This window comes from Pygocentrus nattereri, chromosome 17, assembly GCF_015220715.1.
Source record: "Pygocentrus nattereri isolate fPygNat1 chromosome 17, fPygNat1.pri, whole genome shotgun sequence".
Classification (NCBI taxonomy): Eukaryota; Metazoa; Chordata; class Actinopteri; order Characiformes; family Serrasalmidae; genus Pygocentrus; species Pygocentrus nattereri.
In genome coordinates, this window is record NC_051227.1 from 21,306,413 (window position 1) to 21,327,826 (window position 21,414).

Genomic DNA, 21,414 nt, shown 5'->3' on the forward strand with positions numbered 1-21,414 from the left:
ATTTGATTTGGCTGTGTGGCATTTACTGGCATGGCTGTTCACCTTCTTCATTTTTACTGAGGAGAGAAATGCAAAGATCATTCATCAAGGACCTTTGCAATGATATGTTTATGGAAAACATTTGCCACTGTTCTGTGGTGTTATTCTTCTGTAATCATGTGGCACTATCTTTGTGTTAGCTCCTTGACGGTCCTCCATTTCTCTGTTTATTAAAGCTTGCTTTGTCCCCTTTAGCTGTGGTGAGAACCATCTGTGTTCTTTCAAAATACTGTATTGAAGTAAAATAGACAGCAAGCAAGGCTTCAGCTTGACTTGTGAGCTATACACTTCATATTCATCTGCTCTCCTTCTGCCTCTGGTAATGTGTTAGTGTCAGTTATAATGACAGTAAGGCTACTTGTGCCAGTAAAATGATCATTGGCAGTCATTCATGTGACACTAGTGTGGCTATTATAAAAGGGCTGTTATGTAAAGATTTTGTAGAGCCCTCCTCAACCGAGAGCCTAACATTTTCTTTGCACTCATATTTCTTCACAAGTAGCTGTTGAAAAGTCAGTGCTATCCACACCTTATGTAACTCAGAGAAAAGAACAAATACAGCTGGAGACAGAAACCCTTTTTTCACTGATAATTAACATCTTCACTTTTCTTCTGAGGACGTTTTCCATCTAGTTTATATGATTAAGTGGATCTTATCACTCATGTTTTCTTCTAAAAGCCTGATGTCACTGTAAAAGACTGACTGATGTTCTTTTCTCTTTTTTATGTAAATACACTGTTCTCTTGTGTCTTACACTACAGAATTTGTGCCTCTGTAAAATGAGTGTAGACTGACCATTGAAATACTGTAATTACAAAAGGTCAGACTTATTTTAATAGTTTCAAAATGTGGTCCCCATGCAGGCTCAGAGATTTTTAGCAATGAAAGCAGCCTTTAAAATCTTTCACTTACTCCCCATAAAAAAATTCAACTCGCTGTGTATCAAATGTAAAGTGCAATAAAAGCTGCTTTGTAAAGTCTGAAATCTTTACAGTATCTTGATAGATTAAAGAATCAAATCATCAAAGCACGGATCACTTAAAGCTTGACATTGGACCTTTAATCATTTAGTGAACTGACAGTATTTGTATGGCATGTTATGTGCACTGCTTTCATCATGAGTTGTCAGATTAATATTTATAATAAATATAATATCAAGGTATTTCATGACATTTCCATGGCACACTAAATGTCACAATGTTTGTTTTTTTTTTTCAGACATCTGTTAAGTTGGAATGGACAAAAACAAATAAGAAAACAAACCCAGTGATGCCATACTCTCAAAAATTTTGAGTACCAAAGTTTTTTTTAAATCTGTGTTATACATACTGCACTAAATTACAATTAAACTGGGCTGATGATGCTCCCTTTTTTAATGAAACATGCAGTTGATCTGTGAAGTATTGACAGTATATACAATATGCTCAGAAAAAGCTAATTGTTACATATTGTTACATAATTTATCACAATAATGATCAATATAATCATATTGCCCAGCCCTGTATATGGGGTGAATATGCCTTGTGTAGCATTGCATGGATAGTTTTTATTGTGTGAATATAGTAATCATGTGGCATTTCCCCTAATCCATATACCGTCCTACTTGGTTGAGATACAAACATTAGGATGTAACTGTCATGCTAACAATTGCTATTCCTAGCATTCTATTTTTATGTGGTATTCACTCAATTTTGTGCAAATAATCAATTTGCCATTTGTTTTGAATAATCTATTTTCAAATTTTAAGATTCAAAATTTAAAATTCAGATCCCACACACAACACGGATCTGATCAGTGTGTAGCAGAGGTGAACTGGTTTGTACCAAAGGAGCAGCATAGTCTTCTAAAATTTTAGAATTTTTTTTCTGCAATCTAAGAGATTCATTTGTGGTGGTTTTGGGAATAATAAAATAAACCTTTGCTGTTTTATCGACAAGTAAAATCACAGAGATCTCCTTAAAGGATATTTATAGACAAAAGCAATGAGCTTCCTGTAGCATTCTTCTCAAGGCTCTATAATCAAATGCAGATCTGTTTGGGCTTTCTGAGTTTAGTGTTGACAAAAACAGGTTAAACTATTTTGTTTAAGACACTGTCTTCATACATTTTCTACAGAAATGTGCTTCAGGTGGCTCATCCAGAGGTAAACAATCATGACGGCTAGCGAACACTAGTCGCTCCCGGTTTCGTCTTTGCCAGCATGACAGGAGCGATTATGAGGTTCCAATGGTTGACAGTTGGGCTCTTCACCCACAATGTGTTCGAGTTCGCCAAAAAACAGCCCGGTATTTGGCCACGGTCACTTCTTTGGTTCGTGTCCTCTGATTCTGTTCCTGACGCTGCAGCCTCGGGCTCCTCTGGCCGCACTCGAGCGTTTCGTTCGAAACCTTTACAAACTCGGAGCGGCTGCGATGAGTCTCCTCTCATTTTTTGGTGCTGAAGCATCAGCGTAAATGTTTCTGAGTCTCAGCATCGCAAGATTATGACGAATGCCGAGTTGGATCGACATGAAAGTCGCGTGAATTCCGATCGGGCTGTTCAGACTGAGTCTCATTGCCGCAGATCGGATACGGATTTCAGTACCACATATGAAAGCGTTTCAAATCGGGAACGAAAAATGTCTGATTCAATACGTTATTTTGCTGTTCACACAGCCACACAAATGACACATCTGTGTCATATATGAGGAAAAAGATTGGATTTGGGCCTCTTTTACCTGCTGTGTAAACATAGCCTAAAAGAAAAAGTGAGTTGGGGTCAAATTTTGGTGAGTAAACTTCATAAGAGTTGAGAAATCAATTTGGAAATATTTGCACAGATGTATTTTTTTCTCTTTCACATTTATAATATTATATCTGAACTTGGTTTCAAAGATTTGTTTTTTTACCTCATTACCTGATTCCTTTAGCAAGCCCTATCAATCATGTCAAAATTCAATTAGGCTTTCTGAACTGTTGAGCCAAGAGGAGGCGTAATTTGGCTTGAAGTTGTGTGTGGTTTTCCTTTTTCAGCAGGTTTTTCTCGTAAGATGTGCCCACACCACCCACTGTGATGGTCTTTAAAGTTCTATTAACACTACTTCAGTGTGTTGTCAGCAGATTTGTTTAGCTTTTATCCCTGTCTTAAATCTTGGGTTTCCTCATTATATCAAAGAGCTATGTATGAAGTGGGAGATGTTTCTTATAGCTGCGTTTTTAAGACGAGGCTAATTCTCATTTAGTCTAGGAGGCCTCTGATCACATCCAGATTGAACTTACATAACTTACGTGACTGTTTGCACAGCAAAGGTTTTTAAATCTCCCTGGAATTTTCACTTGAAGGAAGATAACTACCCGGAATTCTTCTGTGCTGTGCCAGACTATTCTCTATGATTTAGGGCCAAACTCAGAGACACAGATAAACTCACTGCTGACTCTGCCGCTACACAGTTCTGTACTGAAGGCTCGCTGAAGTAACGTATTTTCTAAATGGAGGTTATTTAGCATTCAGCAGTGCACGCCTATTAGGATTCACCCCATAAAATAGCTCTCAAGTGTATTAATAGCAATATGCTCACATAAAAACACACACTGCATTGGAGTTACTCAGAGGAAGAGTGTTATGTAGCACTTTCACTTCTCTACACGTGTATGCCAGTGCTGTTGAACTATTTATTTTTATTTTTTTTGAAACAAAGTTATTATGAGGTCTGCTTAAGAATTCTGGATGTCTGTGAAACTTGTAATGATGCACAGTTTTTCAGGTTCAATACAATTTTTGATTCCAGGTTCAAATTCAGTTTGATTTCTTTTTTGTGCTGATGAAAGTTCGCAGTTTACACTTTAATGCTTGCTGCTCCAGCTGTCTTTATAAAATTAACCCTAAAAACCATGATTCTTAGAATTTATAAGCAACTTCAGGGGAAAAAAAGGCTGGTTATTTGAGCATGGGTGCAAGCGTAGCATAAGCCTCTCTCTCACTGCTCTGTTAGGAGTTAGGATGCATAAGCTGTCTTCACATAACCTGAGCGAAATGGCACAAATACATTTTTTTTGCCTTATTGTTTCAGAGACCTGATATATTCAGAGCTGTGTGGACACACACATTAGATTTTTTTCACATCTGAGACACTTTGGCCAAGTTCACATTACAAGCTTCGTTGCTTAATTACATTTTTTTATTTGCCCAGACCTTTGCTCATGATGTTGGTATGTATGTGTGCAGTGGTAAAGAAAGAAAGGGGAAAAAAAGATACATGAATTCCATTCTGCTTGCATAGCCATAAAACAGACATCTAAGATTGCATATGAAAGTGGCATAGATCTGGTTTGAAAAGGTCAGATTTTGGGTGTCCACATAGCTCTGCAAGCATCAGATCTGTTTGATATTAAGCCAAAAATTCGGAGCCAAATTTATGCCACTTTAACCTAGAAATGTAGAATAAATCTGCCTAATTTGATCTAACAGTAAACACTCCGAAGGCAGTGCATCTGGTCATTTTTTGCCCTTGTCTTGCTCTAATGAACAGCAGAGAGCTGTTAAAAAAAATCCTTTGCATATTTTGCTCATTAGTTGATTTCCTGATTTTTTTTATGATCACTGTTATGATCATTTATATGATCATGTGATGTTATTCATTAACATGCATTCACATTAATGACAGAATTGAGTCACTTACCCATGCAAATATAAATCATCAAATTAGAAAGATCAGATCAAAACAAAACAAGGAAGGCATATGGGAACACAGGGGTGGGCGTAGTCGGATATTTAATATCTGGGACATTGTCCATCATAGTTGTTAAGCCATTACCAGGTATATATTTTCAAATGCAGCCAAAGCCACATCTGCAACCACACCCAAGACACATGGACACAGTAAGAATGAAAGGGTTCTCATGGAAAATGTCAGCCACCCCAAATATTTATTCAGCATCAGCTGCAGTACACCTGACCGTGCCAGCTCACTCATCCTTAAACCTCTGATTTAGTTTGTTCCGGTGCAAAAAGAGGGCAAGTCTACAATAATGTTCAAAATGACTGTTGGTGTCGGAGTGGTAGTTTTCAAATAGCCGACTTTCCAGACACTCTGAAATTGAGGTTGCACTCACACTTGCTTTGACTGAGAGTATTTTAGCTTGGGCGTTGTGCAAGGTGGTGTTGAGCAAACAGATGGTCACTTGAAAACTATATTCCTTGCTGGCGTGGGGAGGATGAGTGGGAGGCTGGCTGAGTCAGTGCTGGAGGACGTTCAATAAAAAGGGAGTCGAGCACAAACAACCTGTTAATGAAATTTTGTTGCTTATGCACAGGTATTTCTGAACTCCTTGCCCTCAATAACATCATTCTTAACTTGATCATCAGGCTAATCATTATGAGGTCATAAGGGTTGGGATATTTCATTTTAATTTAACAAAAACATTTTACAGTTGAAAATATTGTATGCACAAGACTGTTTAAAAGTCAAAGACTACCTTCATATATTCAATTTCCAGATTAAATACTGCTTAATCTTTTTTCAACTGATTTCTGTGAAGATTAGATATGAGTCAATCATTTGCATAAGGGCAAAGTCAAAGGAGTACATTTATTTAAGAATTATTAAAATATTAAAGACTGCATTCTTACAGAGCTTACAAGCATTTCAAAATTATCCAGGATAAGCACACAATAAAGATATAAAGATCGTAGGCTTATTTCCATTGTGGTCTGATATGAAGATATGAAGATGACAGGTTGTAATAGATGGAAACAATGAATGAAAACTGCTGGATTCACTATATGTTAAGCAGCTATTTCTTCAAAACACGTTTAAAGCTCCTCTCAACTTGTAATTGTTTAAGAGAAACAGGACGTTTAGTCCATGTAACTGCAGTGGCGTTTCCAACATAGGAGAAAATGAGACTCCTGGTAGACCACCAAAACTGTCACTGTCAGATAAATGGTACTTAAAGCTTTTGTCTTTGAGACAGAGGAGAAAGTCAAGTTCCACTTTGCTTCAAAAATCCACAAGTGTTTCTGTCTGAAAGGATGTGTAGCTGTCATGAAGCTCTTACTGAGAAAAGGAAACGTACAAACCAAGCAAAGAAGCTGCTGGTGTTCTCAGAACAGTGGACTGACCACCCCAGAGTCCAGTCCTCAACATAGCTGAGTATTTTTTGTATTACTTAGATTGTGAGAAGCAGAAAATGCAACCAACTTCTAAGACTAAATTTTGGAAGTGTGGAAAAATGTCACTGCAGGTTTCTTTGAAAAACTGAAAACAAGGGTGGCCACACTCAATGCTGAAGATTCAATGTAGTATTAAATTGTTGAGGCGTCTTTGTAGTTTTCAGGTTTTTTTCCTAATGCTGAAATTAATGTTGTACTTAATGGATGTTTTGAGGGGAAATTAAATAAATGAAGGTGATCTCTGTGTGTATTTGTATGTTTGTTTACTAAGGAAGCTACAATCAGAGCACTAATCATTCTCACAACATACAAGAACAAGCATTTCCTTTCCTAGTAATAATACATGACCCGTCAACTGCTCTAATTTTTCAGGTTTGACATCATCCTGACAAATCATAAAGTAATAGCAGTGTCCTTTCTGTTCCACACTGCATTGATTACATTGGTATGCTTGCAACATAGCAAACAACAGTTCAATAAGCACAGACCTTTGTTGTTCATACAGATGATTCCCCAAATGACAGTGCTCCCAAGATAGATTATGTCATGTGGTTTGTTGTATTGCATCCCCATGCCATACTGACAGGTTAAAGAGGTTTTGCTCCAATGTATGACGCAGCAGGCTCTTTGTTAACATGTGACTCAGCAAAGAAACTTTTCAAGGACTTTCACAGTGTTGATAAGCGCTGTCCTTGGGAGAAAACATGATAGAAGTTATTCAGCTGCTTTAAGAGTAGTTAAATGTGTTTTCAAATGAATTACTGTCTGGCTCATATGTAGAGTAAGATTAATTGCCAAGGATAATAATTTTGATGCATTTCCCTGTACTTGACTCCATGACTAAACAGCACATTTATAAAAGGAGCCATTACAGTTACTGTATTCTGTCTATAAAACATTTATGCTGCTTATATATGCTTGACAAATACCTTTATAAAATCCCAATGTGAGGATTTTTATAAATTAAGATATAAATTATAAAATTTTGTTCTTATACAGATGCAGCTATTTTTCCAGAGAGGGCTTTCTGGTAATATGTGTAACTTAAGTAGTTGTGTGGCTGGAGTTTCACAAGCTGTGCTTGATCATACATACACTATATGCCCAGGCCAGAGTTGGGCTTGTTTTTAGGCCGGGAGTCACATGATGTAGATACACACACATGCACACACGCTCAAAGTCCATGCCAGATTTTGTAGTAAAGCAGTATTTTAAGAGAGCAGAAAACTGATGACAATGTTTTTATTTACATTTGGGGTTTTTTGTTTGTTTACGTGGTTTAAGGAACAGCAACACTTTTAGACGTCCCCGGTTACATTTTTTAACTGCAGCAAGAGCTTCAAATTCAAAACATGGGGAATGGTAATGAACTGATGGCTTGAAGCATTGGTGGATAGCAACATTTGCTAAGCAGGGTTGAGGGCTGAGGAAGTAAGGTGGAGCTTGGTGGAGAGCGTAAAGATTTGACTGGCCATAATGCAACAGCAGCACATGCAGAAAAGAAATTTCATCCTCATTAAATATTCAGCATAATAAATATTCTTCCCCCATTTTATTGGGTTGGTTTGTGAGCAACTTGCACCTAAATCCATTCGGTAATCTAAAAAATATAATAAACTCTGTAGAGCAACACTTGTCATGTCAGCCAGTTCCAGATATGATGATATTGTGGTAGATTGACAGAGTCACGCTGAATTATAAAATCTTCTTACTCAAATTTCTACTCACCTTAAATATTACAGAGGTTGCACTCAGGTGCCCATATGTGCATCGGACTGTAACTGCTACATTGTTTAAGGTGGAATGGGAAAGAAGAATAAGAATAATAATAAGAAGAAGCATCAGCTTCATCTTATCACTGTCCACTGTACAAACCTCAGTTACAGTTAGCAAACCAGTGCTGCTATTTAACCCCTAAAATACTACAGATTTACACTTGAAACTAACATTTATAGTTAGAGCAATCTGGTGCCTATGTGCATGGGTTCATAAATGAGCTTACAGTAACTGGCCCAAAACACCCAGTGAAGGGTATTGTAAATGCTGCAGCATGCAAAGACATTTTAGTTAATTATAAGCTTCCATCTTTGTGGTAAAAGTTTGGGGAAGGCCCTGTGTTTGTCCAGTGTTCTTAAGTTGCTCTTGTAAAACATCACAAGTTTTACCAAGACATTCTCTTATGTCTGTCTCACTCAGAGCCATGTATTATTAGTTTGAAAGTTTTTTGAAGTTGTATTATATATTACAATTGTTATATACTCATGTATTTCAAACATTTTTGAGGATTTCAGCAACTACTCATGGCTTCTTTTGTAGATCAACAGGTTTTAAAGGTTCTTTTCTAATTATATGGATGGCCTATAGCAATCAATAACACAATATAGAGGAAGAAATGGAGATCAGGTTGAAAATGTCAGAAAATTCCTTTATGGTTGGGCATTTTAGTAGAGAGGACCTGAGATTATGTGCAAAATGGCAATTTTCACCTGGAGCTGCTTTCCTGGTATCTGCTGTCTCTAGCTACATAGCAAGTGCCTGTGTCTTGGCCTTTCACTTAATTTTTGTCTAAATGTCCAGCAGAGCGTAGTCCAAAGTGCTGAACCATTTCCCTGACTGGAGACTGTTATTCTCCTTTTTCTGGTGATAGGAAATGAGGCAGCGGAAAAAGAGAGTGCTCCTTTAGACCCTTCCTCACACATGTTGCACCCTTCCTTGGGGTATTTTGGAGCAAGGGGTCAACAAGTTTGTTAATATGTCCAGAGAAAGTGTTAAGCCTGGAGCTCATTAAGATAAAGTTGTTTTTTCATTTCAGTCATAATTAGTTTGACCTCTCTTTTATTAAGGTACTTAAAATTGACACAAACTTTTAAGAAGGCTTAGGGTTAAAAGTGGATGACATGGCAAAAAAAAACATGCCAGTACTTGAAGATATTTTTATAATACACAGTGTGTAACACAATATTTTATATTATGTAATTAAAGACTTTTTATTTAGGTCTGTAAAAAAGATCAGACGAAAACAGTTACAACGAACCAGCAAAAGAGTGGAACCATATTTCACAAATACTGTGACAAACTAAAATATACCAACTTGTAAAAATAAAATTAGATAAAATAACAGCATAATTGGTTTTTACCCAGTCAGCTACTTATTATGCAGCTTAAGTAGGTACCACACTGGTGGTGATGGTTGTTTTATTTTGTTATTTTTTTTTACAGCCTTTTTACAGGTGATCTAGAATTGAGTCTCTTTTTTTTATAATATATACACAGAAATTGTTGTTCTGACAATACCCATGATGTACTCAGAAAACTGCATTGTGGTGTAATTCATAGTGATGATGATAAAATATCATAGTGCCCATCCACACTTAAGACATTTGTATGTGAAAACATGAGCAGGTATAGTTACATGATGCTCACTTTGATCATCCTGCGTGCTGGGCCAATTTAAAAAGGCTTCCCTGTGACATGATAACTGCTGAAAGTGGTGACAAGTAAAACACCCTGACAGTTGTGGGTCTGTATCATTACTGCCATGGAAGGTCTTAAGAGGAATGCTTTTTCACCCAGCAGAACGCTGAAGTTATTCTGGTTTGTTGTTACATAATCTCTTGTTTTCACTTGCTCAGGGTTATGTGTGTCAGTTAAGGAGATGATAACTGCTTTTCATCACAAGATCATATCAATCTAATCAGCTAATCCTAAGCATTAGTTGACCCGCTTCTGTCAACTGTGCAGGCTGACCAGCAGAATACAGAGATGAATGTTGTTCTAGTATGGTTGTTTTTTTTAATCAATATCTAATGCGGGTCTTGAAGAATGTCATATTGTTTATGGTACTATTAATGCATGGTTTTGCTTTTTGGTTTCAGAGAATGTAGTGGAATGTCATGAGGAGCATAAATTAAGAGTGATCACCAGAGTTGGGCAACATACTTTAAAATGCATAGCAAGCTAAGCCACGAGTCTTACTCTACAAAATGATAAATGTTATTATTATGGTCCTAACAAAATATAGCTAATCTATATGAAAGTTTCCTTTAGAAATATACATTACAATGTAGCTTGAGGAGAAGCGGCTTAGAAAATGGATGGATGGATGGATGTAGCTTGATACATTGAAGCAGCTGCATAACTTTTTTTCTATGGATAATTTCAGTTATAGTGACCTACCAGCTCAATGCTTTATTCTAAATATTATCATTAACACGCATGGAATTATTTAAAAATGTACCTAGCCTACTGTACAGGAACAATGCCGCCTATCTCACATATCTCACTTCTTGATTTCTTGACTGGTGTGTTGGGTTTGTCCTCTGATTAAGCCTCTGATGTGTGCTATGTGTGCAGTCTTTACATTTACATTTACGGTATTTAGCAGACGCTCTTATCCAAAGTGACTTACAAGAAGTGCTTTGTCTGTCTAGAGAAAGTATCTTTGCTGGTTACCAATAGGTTAGAGAGAAAGCCAGTCCTGAGCTCAGATACTGCTAGAAACAAAGTCACTGTTGATACCCAGAGAAAAAGAAATAGAGTTGAACACAGAACAGTGCAATACATTACAATACAATACATAAGTGCAGTACAATACATTACAATCAAAGCTTAATTCAGTGCTGTTTAAGTGCTGTATAAAGAGGTGTGTCTTCAGTCTGCATTTGAAGACAGCAAAAGACTCTGCTGTATGGACAGCCAGTGGGAGTTCGTTCCACCACCTGGGTGCCAGTACGGAGAACATTCTCGATGCTTGTCTTTCACATGTCTTAAAGGATGGCAGGTCAAGCTGAGCTGTGCTCGAAGGGCTTGTGGTACAGTTTGAGATTTCACCATTGCCATCAAGTAGGTAGTTGCTGGTCCATTTTTGGCTTTGTAGGCAAGAATTATGGTTTTGAATCTGATGCGTGCAGCTACAGGAAGCCAGTGAAGGGAGCGCAGCAGTGGGGTGACGTGGCTGAACTTGTAGAGATTGAAGACGAGCCGTGCTGCTGCATTCTGGATGAGTTGCAGAGGCTTGATGGCCTGCATGGGAAGACTAGCCAAGAGCGAGTTACAGTAGTCAAGCCTTGAGGTGACGAGACTGCACTAGCACCTGGGCTGCCTCTCGAGTGAGAGAGGGTCAGATCCTCTGGATGTTGTACAGGAGAAATCTGCATGACTGAGTTAGGTTCGCAATGTGAGTCGAGAACAATAACTGGCAATCCAGAATCACACCAAGGTAGTGAAGTTGCTAAGTAGTAGCAAAGGGTATTTTCAAACTAAATGGTGTACAGTACTTTACTTGAGTGCATATTATCCTGCTACATGTATTCAGTAACACAACTTAAGTCCAAAAAACACTTAAATTTGAAAATAATTATGTTACACCCATGCTAGTCTTTTAAGCCTGACTTCTGCCAAGTACCGCCTACTCTGACTGGAAGAGGCTTCTTGACTGACATGCCAAACCACTAATCACAGCCTACTATTTTGGCAGCTGTTTGCTGTTTCTCTACTGAGAAAACTAAACTGTGTTTACTGTCTGAACAATAAAGATCGCTGTGCGAAAGTGTGCATACTTGGATGTGCAGATAGTCACTCACAATCCAACAGACAAAATTCTGATATTTGTGTCCAGCTTCATGAGCCAAATGTAAGTCGCTCTGTTTCCGTGTGGGTGGAGCATCCGAGGCTGAGACTGCCATCACGGTAGATAGTAGTTAGTAGTTACAGTGTTGCTAATGCTCACTCTGTGTTGTATGAGAAAAACGTGTTCATGTCAAATGAGACTCTTAACTCCTGCATAGCAAAATCAGTCCTGTAGCCTAGTCATGAAATGATCACATCCATGGATTAACCTCCTCTCTTCCTGACTCCTTAGCCAGCCAGAAATAGAAACAGGAAATGCTTAATTATTCAGCAGGCCTCCTCTATGAATCTGTTCCACAGCATGAGGGTGCAAAAATAATTACTTTCTAAATATCTTCACCATAGGGCTGCATAATAGACTGTGCACTGCTTAATCGCATTGTTAAGCAAATAATTTCCATCTGACCTTGCAACAGTGTCCTTTCATATGAAAGGCAGGAAGCACAATTTGATTATGTAACATAACCTTAAGGACTCTGATCCATATTTCTATCATTCCATAAAACATTTAATTTTTTATATAGCTGTCATTTTTGAACAGGAACAACTTATTTTCACTAAATGGAATTAGCTGCTGCCTGTACAGTAGTGCTGTCTGTCATATGAGGTGAAGAAAGGATTCATAGATTGCTGTTAAAATGTAGCGCTGGTAAGAAATCTATAGCTTGCCCAGTACTTGATTCGCTAAAATGACACCATAAAGCATTTTATTCATAGAGGGTTCACTTTAGAAGAGGTGAAGTTAGTCTTGCGTTCTCTCCATTATGGCCCTCAGCACTTTCTGAACCAAACCAGCCCCAATGGTGCACATGCTAATTACTGGAGACACAGCAGTTCCCTCCGGTGCAGTGCAAATGAAGGGCCCCGGGTGGTCTCTGCCTCCTGCTACTCAAATGCCTCTGATGGATTTGATAACCATTGTAGGCCCACTTAGAAATGCTACATTAAGCAGATATGTAGATGTAGTACTAACAGATAAGATGGAGTATGCTTTTAAGTGCAGTTGCTGTTTTGACTAGCTCTTTATCGAAAACTGAGCCTGTTCGACTGTAATGGCTATAATCGGTCATTTGCACTGGTTAGTCAGTGTTAACCCTATTGCACTGAGTAAAAAGTGTCTCTGATAGTTTTGTACTTGAAAGAGGTCACATGCAAAGGATCATATTCACCATGTACTTTTGTATTCATTGGCCAGGTATTACTTTTTTTGCAACTTTCAGCAGGTCTAATAAAAGAACATGGAACTCAATATCTCTTTATTGCTATAGTGCCATGCAATGAGAAATTGTAAACCTCCAGCCCTGGTATTGTTTATAGCAGTGTTTCCCAATGTGGTCCTCAGGGCCTCACAGACGGTCCACATTTCCCTCCATTCCTGTGTGCTGCGAGTCAGGTTGAAGCAAAAATGTGGATCATTGCGGGGTAGGGTGCTTTGGATGTTACTGCCTAGCTAATTGTCTCTTGATTTCATTAAGAGCTGTACATCTTAAATAGACACTCTGACCAAAATAAAAAAAAATGCAACCATTGCTGCGCCTGCGGTAAACATCCCTACTTGCCTCCTGCAATGGTACTGTGGTAGTGTCTATAGTGACATGTAATGGTTTAAAGACTAGGAAAACCTAGTCTAATTAGATCATTGAGGGCACCTGGTAAGAGGTATAGCTTAAAAGGTGCCCTCAATGATCTAATTAGACTAATCAGGCCTAGCTCCGCCCGTGCACTGGCAAACTAGTACCTGAAGGGAGCACAGGGGGTCGTCACATGGGGGCCCCAATTATGTTACGGCATGGGCTCGTCCACACCCCGCAACATAAGAAGAGGGACACAACACGAAAGGTTGAGTTTAAACCAAAGAATACTTTTATCCAAAAATGTCTAGGGTATGAATGCAGTGTTAGTCGTGAACGAGTGGACGTATGTTTGTGTCAGTAGATGATATATGTAGAGGCAAAACAAAAGAAGAAAGCGAGAAGGGGGGTGGGAGGGTGGGGGGGTGGGAGATGGATAAATCAAAGAGCCTGAAAAAAGAAAATAAACTGTGCCTACACAAAGAAAGAAGGTGCCTCTGGGAGGGACAGATCCACCACCTTTTAAGCTATACCTCTTACCAGGTGCCCTCAATGATCTAATTAGACTAATCAGGCCTAGCTCCGCCCGTGCACTGGCAAACTAGTACCTGAAGGGAGCACAGGGGGTCGTCACATAGTGTTCTGATTTGAAGTGCTGCGCATTCCTAAATAAAATTAGAATTTTGTCTAACTGCTCAGGCTGAGGGATACTAACCTGTGCTACAGAATACTACATAAAACAACAGGAATGTTAAATGCTTATATTAAGCAGGAATAGCATTTTAACAAATAATTTAAAAAAAATTGAAATAAGGGTGGTCGATATTGCAAATTCTTAATTTTTTTTACAGTATTGCACAGTATATTCATTTGCACTCAATGCATACTGTACATATGTTCTGCTTTTAGGCCTGTTAGAATTTGTCGTAGTTACAAATGCACACAGACTTTGTAATCTTTCTAAATTTATAGATGTTTTTCTTACTCTTTTACCAAGTTTTATATTTTTTTGTTTCTATTTTTATTGTGTTTGTATAGTAACTTGTATGTCTCATTTAAAACGGCTATGAAATTGTGCGTGCAATTACATTTTTTTTCTAATATCTGTAAGCTATCTTAAACTATTTGAGAATAAAATATAACAGTTGTTGACAGGCTGTCTATCATTATTCATTTTTAGAGAAGTGTTGATTATAGCTGCAATACACTCAGAAAAGTGTGGCTATTTATCGATTTATGGCAAAAATTATAACATTATCATGTTCCTCGCCTAAGTTAAGTGTTAGCACATTCATTAAAATAACATGATCAGAATGTAATTCCAATTGCCTGTGTTTGAATATAAATATGAAGATGTTTTGGGCTGGTGGATTCCAGCATAGTCTCAGTTCCTCTGATAAGAAGCCCAGAGGCTTAGTGCTCTTCTTGTGTTGGCTGATAAGCAATGGAAGTCAGTTTGCTGAGACTGCAGCTGCAGAAATGAGAATTTGAGTATATTCTGTGTGAATTTACTTGTGATTTGCCAGGGCTCTGGGGAAATCTGATTGCTGTTGGACATTTAGTTGGAGCAGAGCTCAGAATTCACTTCATAGACAGGATGATAGATGTGTCTAGCTGCTGTAGTTTGTAGGCGCTGGTGTCAGTGTTCTTGGGAAATGGACTCATTGCACCAGCACCAGTAAGTCTTTGCTGGGCTGTAATGAACCACAAACAATAACTGTTTTCACTGATTCTGCTGATTGTAAGCACATCCTTGAAAATAGTTCTGAGGTCACTCTAGTCTCTTTAAAATCAACAGATTAGAAGGTTCGAGGGGTTATGTGGGCTTCTGCTCATGTTTCTTTTCATGCTTTATTGCACACCAGCATTTGAGGTGTCCAAAAGTGAAAACAAATTGCTTTATTTCCGCTTTTGTAGCTGTTTAATCTACAGGCCAAATATACATCAGTAAACGTCCTCTCCAGGTTGACTGGCACCCGGTTTAGAGCTTTGGTGTTTTGGTTTTTGGTTAATGTTGTTAATGTTAAATTACACTGTATTTGCAAAAGTAGACACGCTTCTATTCATCGTTTCATTTGGAATCAAGGATATTATTGGGGAGCTTGTTCCCTCTTTTGTTGCAGTAACAGCCTCTACTCTTCCAGAAAGGCCTTTCACTAGACGTTGGAACATTTGCTGTGATGATTTGATTGCATTCAGCCACGAGAGCATTAGTGAGGTCAGGTTCTAATGTTGGATGATTCTGTTCTGGATCACAACCTTCACTCCAGCTCATCCTAAAGATACTGGATTTAGCTCCATTACTCCAGAGAGCACAGTACAACTACGCAACAGCCCAATGCTCAAGCTTTATACCCTTAAAGTTGATGTTTGGCATTGGGCATTTTGACCTTTGTCTTGTGTGTAGATGCTCCAGAGAGTCTCACTCCACTGGCAGTGCTCTTCCATGGAAAGAGCTCTGTGCACACTTGAAAGCTTTTGTCAACATTAGGCTCAACTTAAAGTTTATTCACTAATACTTCACTAATTCTAAGGTGTGTTTGGATACTTTTGGACATATATTAAATGTCTGTTGATGAGGTTGTCTTTCTATGACAAGTAAAGATTGATTGACCTGTAATATATAGAATACTGTAGCATCTTGGCAAGAAAGAAGAGTCAGGTGATGCCATGATTCTGCTTGGAAAGCTCTTTATATTTAGAGCAGACATACATCACATGGAACTCACAGGAGGAGGGATCATCATTAGCCACAGGCTTGTCCTTCCATGAGTAGCCACTCAACCCCAGAAACTGGCTCCGCACCCCAACACAGTAACACATAAACAAGGCATATAGCACAAACAAATGAACAACAGAACAGCAACAATAAACAGATCCTTTTTAAAGGAGTATGTCTCTCCCATTAGCCTTTTCCTATGACCCTTTGTATGGTCATGTCTGAGAGGCAGTGCGCCCACAATATAGAAGTTTATAAAAGCTAGACAATTGCTGCTATTCCAAGGACACTGATGCAGCATGAAATATGTAATTGCTTCAGTTTTCTGTTTCTTAACACTGCATCTCTCTTTCTGTGTGTGTGTGTGTCTCTCCCTCTCTCTCCCTCTCTCTCCCTCTCTCTCCCTCTCTCTCCCTCTCTCTCCCTCCCTCCAGGGTCCTGTGCTGTCAGTGGGATGGTAGAAGGGTGGGGTGGAGTCCAGTTTGAAGGAGCATGGTGAAGCACCAACCCTTGCAGGTCTATGAGAGACAGCTGTGTTTGTCATGTCTGACAGGGATCTATGGCTGCCGCTGGAAACGTTACCAGCGGTCACATGATGACACCACAAAGGTGAGCCTTGCCAATTATATAGTATTTAACATGCTGCTCAGTGGTTTGCTGATTATTACTTGTGCTTTAGTACAGTATCTCTGGAAAATATCTATATGTGCAAAATATATTCCCAGTCATTTCGTGAGAGAATGTAGGTCAGTTTGTAAAATGTTTACAGTGGATTGTTTTGTATTGCACATTGTTGCAAATTATGAGTGGCAAAAAGATTCACATACATAAATGACAGCTAGAGACAGTTTTCCAGACATAGATTATGGATTAGCCTTAGACAAGGATTAAACTACTCCATAAATTGCAGTGAGGATTCTGCAGCTGGGGGAAAAACAGGAAAGAACTAGGCATAATCTTTTTAATTTGCTATTTCAGGAACAGTGTTTGCTAATGTGAGGTTTTTATGAATCCATACGCTACTATTCAAGTAAGTTTTTCAGTCATATAAAAGCAGTTTGTTGCAAATCTCTAAGCAGAAACTTTGACTGAGGAAATGTAATAAATATACAATTACAACCCACAATTACTATTATTATATTATTTATCATTTCATTCTCTTCTTCTTCATAGAATTCTTGAAATATAATATTGAATAAAATTGAATAAAACATTTAAAATACCTTTAACTATTTAATGTTATTGCCTTAAGGCACCTTTTAGAAAACCATTTTGTAATATTTTAATTCACATTGTATTACTACATTAAAAGTTATTATAGCATATAAAGTATCAAAATTGTTAACATAGCCAGTGTTTTCAAACCTTTGAGAAGTAGCATAATTTTAGCGACATATGGAAATTTATCTGGTTCGCAAGGCACAGGATACAAGTTCATCAAGTCATAGATATTTGTTAGCTTTTTATATACAAGAGCATCACTCGGAGTGCACTGGACCTGCAGTAGATGTGCAGAAGTCAGGCTATAGGTCATACTTAGTCCATTGAAGCCTGGACTGTGTGAGATTTCATGTTCTCTTGAAAACCCTTCATCTTTGTACCTTATTTACACCTCTTTAACCTCCTCCAGTGTATGCCAGTTGTCAATGTTAATTAAATCTTCATGTTGAGTTTATCAGGTTTTTCCCTCCAGGGTGAGATTTTAGAGTGAGACTAGAACAAACTCTGTTCTGATGATGCATCTTGAACGCAGGAGAAACTTTTGGTAAAACTACAAGTGCCTTGTCGTGGGTACATAAGGGCAGCTAGGAAGCTGAATATGATGTCTGTATTTATTAGCCTCTGCCTCATTGGCTACATTAGCAGTAAAGGGTATCTTTATCGCTGTGCTGCGGATGCTCAGTGGTTGTAAGATATATTTGCATAATGCGTGCTGGGAACTGTAGTGGGAGATCAGTGATAAACATAAACACAATAAGGATACAAAACTTGTGTATTCGGTCAGGCAGAATGTTACGTAACATGTCAAATAATATATTAAATGCCAGTTTTAGGCTGGAATGCCCCTTTAAAGAGCCTCTAGCCTATCTTGCAAAAATCCTCTCCACTTGTCCGTAATCACCACACGGACATCTGTCTCAGATTGCATTAGGAAAAAAAAGTCAGGCTTTCCTGCGTATCATGTTTGTACTGCTTCTGTTCTTGTTTATCTGTTGTGTCAGATAAGCGAAAGCATCTGTGATGGCTTTTTTTAGCTGAATTTTTATAGCCTGTAGAGTTACATTTCCTACTCTAGGAAACAAATAAATCACGTTTATCTCGCTTTGGCTTAATGCATTCAATGTAGCTGGCATCCTTAGTGAGAACTTCAAAGTCAAGTGACGAATTTAATTGGCTTTGATGTCAAAATGCATTTTTACCCACAATGAAGCTTTCATGGAGTTAATTAAAGCATGTGCAGTTCTAGTGTGATGAGTTCCTGCATTATTTATGTGTTAAGAGATTTCGAGCTGTTTTAGTAGACTGCCAACAAATGGTGTTATCTTCATTACCTAATGTAGTACGAGAGGCCAAGAGCCCACCAGAGGGTGTTCTACTTTTGGTCAGATGGCTTAGTATTAAAATACTGTTGGGAGTATTTTTTTTCAACTCAGTCTTTTTTTTTTCTTTTTTTTTTCCAGCAATCACAATAAATCACTGTATATTTCCTTCATAAAAAGGAATCTCACTGAAAGGAATTTGTTGGGGACCTATGTGGCGTATCCCTTGGTGTTTGTTGTATAAACAACATGAACTGTCACACCATTTTTTTTTCCCTCCCCCACTGTCAGTTCAATAGGCATGAAGTGTGAATCATGCTGAGTTGTCAATCTGTAATCTTTTAACACTGTTACATTTTGCAGATATTGTTTCATATTCACTATTTCATTGCTGATGAGCCGTATTGTTGTTAATTGGAACGATGTACATATTTTAAAAATCTATACAGTTTTAAATTCTGATGCCAAGATTTGATTTACAATAATAATACAATAATAATGATTAAAATGGTCTTGATTTCACAACTCTAACTATATACATCACAGTTTGTTTTGGCTCTGATAATTAAGCTCTCAAATAGAATATTTTTGATGCTTAATGTGCCAGTGCTCAAAATAGGCCCCCAAAATTGCTAAGCCCTAGTCTTCATCAGTGACCTGTTTAGAATGGCTTAGCGAAAAATCGAATTTACACAATGTTTTTTCTTAACCCAGATGTGGTCAATCCACCAAAACAGGTTTGGTGTATAAACTTCAGTGCTTGAGCAACAAGGCCAATGTTGTTACTGAACACTCAAAGCAACATCCTTCTAGGAAAGTCTACCCACTCAGCATCCAAGTTGGCAATGCCATAGGGCAGGTATTTAAGTCATACAAGACCAGGTTGCTGTCTCATTGAAGGGGGAGAGATCTATAAACCCAAAACTAAAAGCAACGCTAACATAAATAGTATTGAAGCACTTGGCTCAAAAATGCAAAAAAAAAAAAAGAAAGAAAGAAAGAAAGAAAGAAAGACATTTTCAGATTGTTCTGGCCATTGCATGTGTATAAATCTCCACAATGAGGGAAGGCTTTTCCCACTTGAGGCTGATTGTTTGCTGTTTAGCAGGACTTTCCCTGTTGGATTTTTTATGTTCTTTCTCATTCATTTTTCTGTGTCTCCTCCTCCTTTATAATGCCTCTGCTAACTCATATGTAGTCAACCAGCCAAAAAAATGTCTGGCATCCAAATTTTGCTTTCATTAACACTGGAGCCCCAAGGCTAATGTTGCTTATGATCATTAGAGGTTAATTGTTGCTTAAATGTTTTCTTTAAATGCATGACCAAAACTTCTCTTAACTCACCCAAACCTTACCCATGTCTTAATTAAGGTTGTGCTGACTTGTTGGTGTGGTTAAGGACACAGTATGACTTACTGTGAGCTAAAAATGGACAAAACTTAACTGTATAGCCAACTCAGACAGCAAGTGTTGTTAAATAAAAAAAGTGTTAAATTCAACTGCCCATTGTGTACATGGACGTGGTAGAGGCATATGGACGCTACACATAGTGTTTGTGTTAATCCAGCATCCATATGCATGTGTGAAAAGAGCCAGATTCTTTAGAGGAGTCAGAATTTAGCACAGTTCAGCTACACTGTGAAGTTTTTTTTCTTTGTTGTAGTTCACAGTAAGAGATACTGTGTCCTACACCACATTAATGCTACCATAATGAAGATCTGGATGATGTTTAAATGGGTTGAAAGAAGTTGTCGGGGGGTGTTTATGTAAAATATTAAGGTGTTTATAGACTTCTAGTATTTGATAGCAAAATTAGCCTCAAATCTCCAGTGAAAAACTACACTGTAAAAATGGCTCATCAGATCTACCAAAAAAATTACTTCATGTGGTACCAACTAAATGAACTAGTTTTATTCAGACTAAATAAATATTTTGAATGAACGATTCTTTCAATCAATATAGTTTTTTTAAAGTTGAATAAAACTAGTTCAATTGCTTGTTACCACATGAAGTAATTTTGTTTAGGTAGATCTGACCTAAAAGAGAGACTTTGTACAGTGCAAAAAAGCAAATTTGGACACTAAACATGTTTTGGCAGGGTATCAACATGTGCGGTAAGTAGAAAGTTTTTGTAAATCTGATTTTTCTGAACCATTTCTTTAATAAAAAATTGATTTGAGCCTGGGTGCCTGCATAGTATGTGCCCCCCCCCTTCCACTTCACTCATCAGATGCCTAGTTCTGATGACTGGCGGTGGTAGGAGTAAGGCAACTAGTTCACAGATAAGATTATTTTTTGTGACATTTAGCAAGCAAGCAATTTTCAGTTTACAATTATTTACAACTATTTACAACAATTTGAATGGTTTTTATTTAAATTTATGTATTTTATCCGCCTGTCCAGGGTGTATCCTGCCTTCCACCCATTGACTGCTGGGATAGGCTCCAGCTCCCCCTGCAACCTAGAAAGATAAGCGGTTTAGTGTGTGTGTGTGTGTGTGTGTGTGTGTGTGTGTGTGTGTGTGTGTGTGTGTGTGTGTCTTTCTTTAGAATCTGCTCTGCTACAATAAGAAGTAGTGCCATACACCCCTGTTAAAGAATGTCTCCTGCCCACAATTTTTTCCATGGAAAAATCTCAACAAGCTTTGCTCTGTTAGGCAACCTCCTGTCAGATAAATACATATCATGAGCCAGGTTTTCAGAAAGGCTCTTCCTTGGCTTGATGCGAGTGGGTGTCTTGGCCTTCTCTGTTGTGGTGCTGTAGTTT

General features: G+C 38.1%; 1 protein-coding gene across 4 annotated transcripts in view; it reads left to right on the forward strand.

Moving 5' to 3' along the window:
* The window catches only part of gdpd5b (glycerophosphodiester phosphodiesterase domain containing 5b), a 65,297-nt gene that overhangs the window by 8,814 nt on the left and 35,069 nt on the right, over positions 1-21,414 (forward strand). For all 4 annotated transcript variants that reach the window (XR_005131712.1, XR_001858264.2, XM_017707212.2 and 1 more), the window contains exon 2: positions 16,543-16,717. Coding sequence is in view for 2 of the 4 variants with exons in the window: in XM_017707212.2 (XP_017562701.1) it covers positions 16,601-16,717 (117 nt within the window). In the remaining 2 variants the exon portion in view is untranslated. The remainder of the gene's footprint in view (positions 1-16,542; positions 16,718-21,414) is intronic.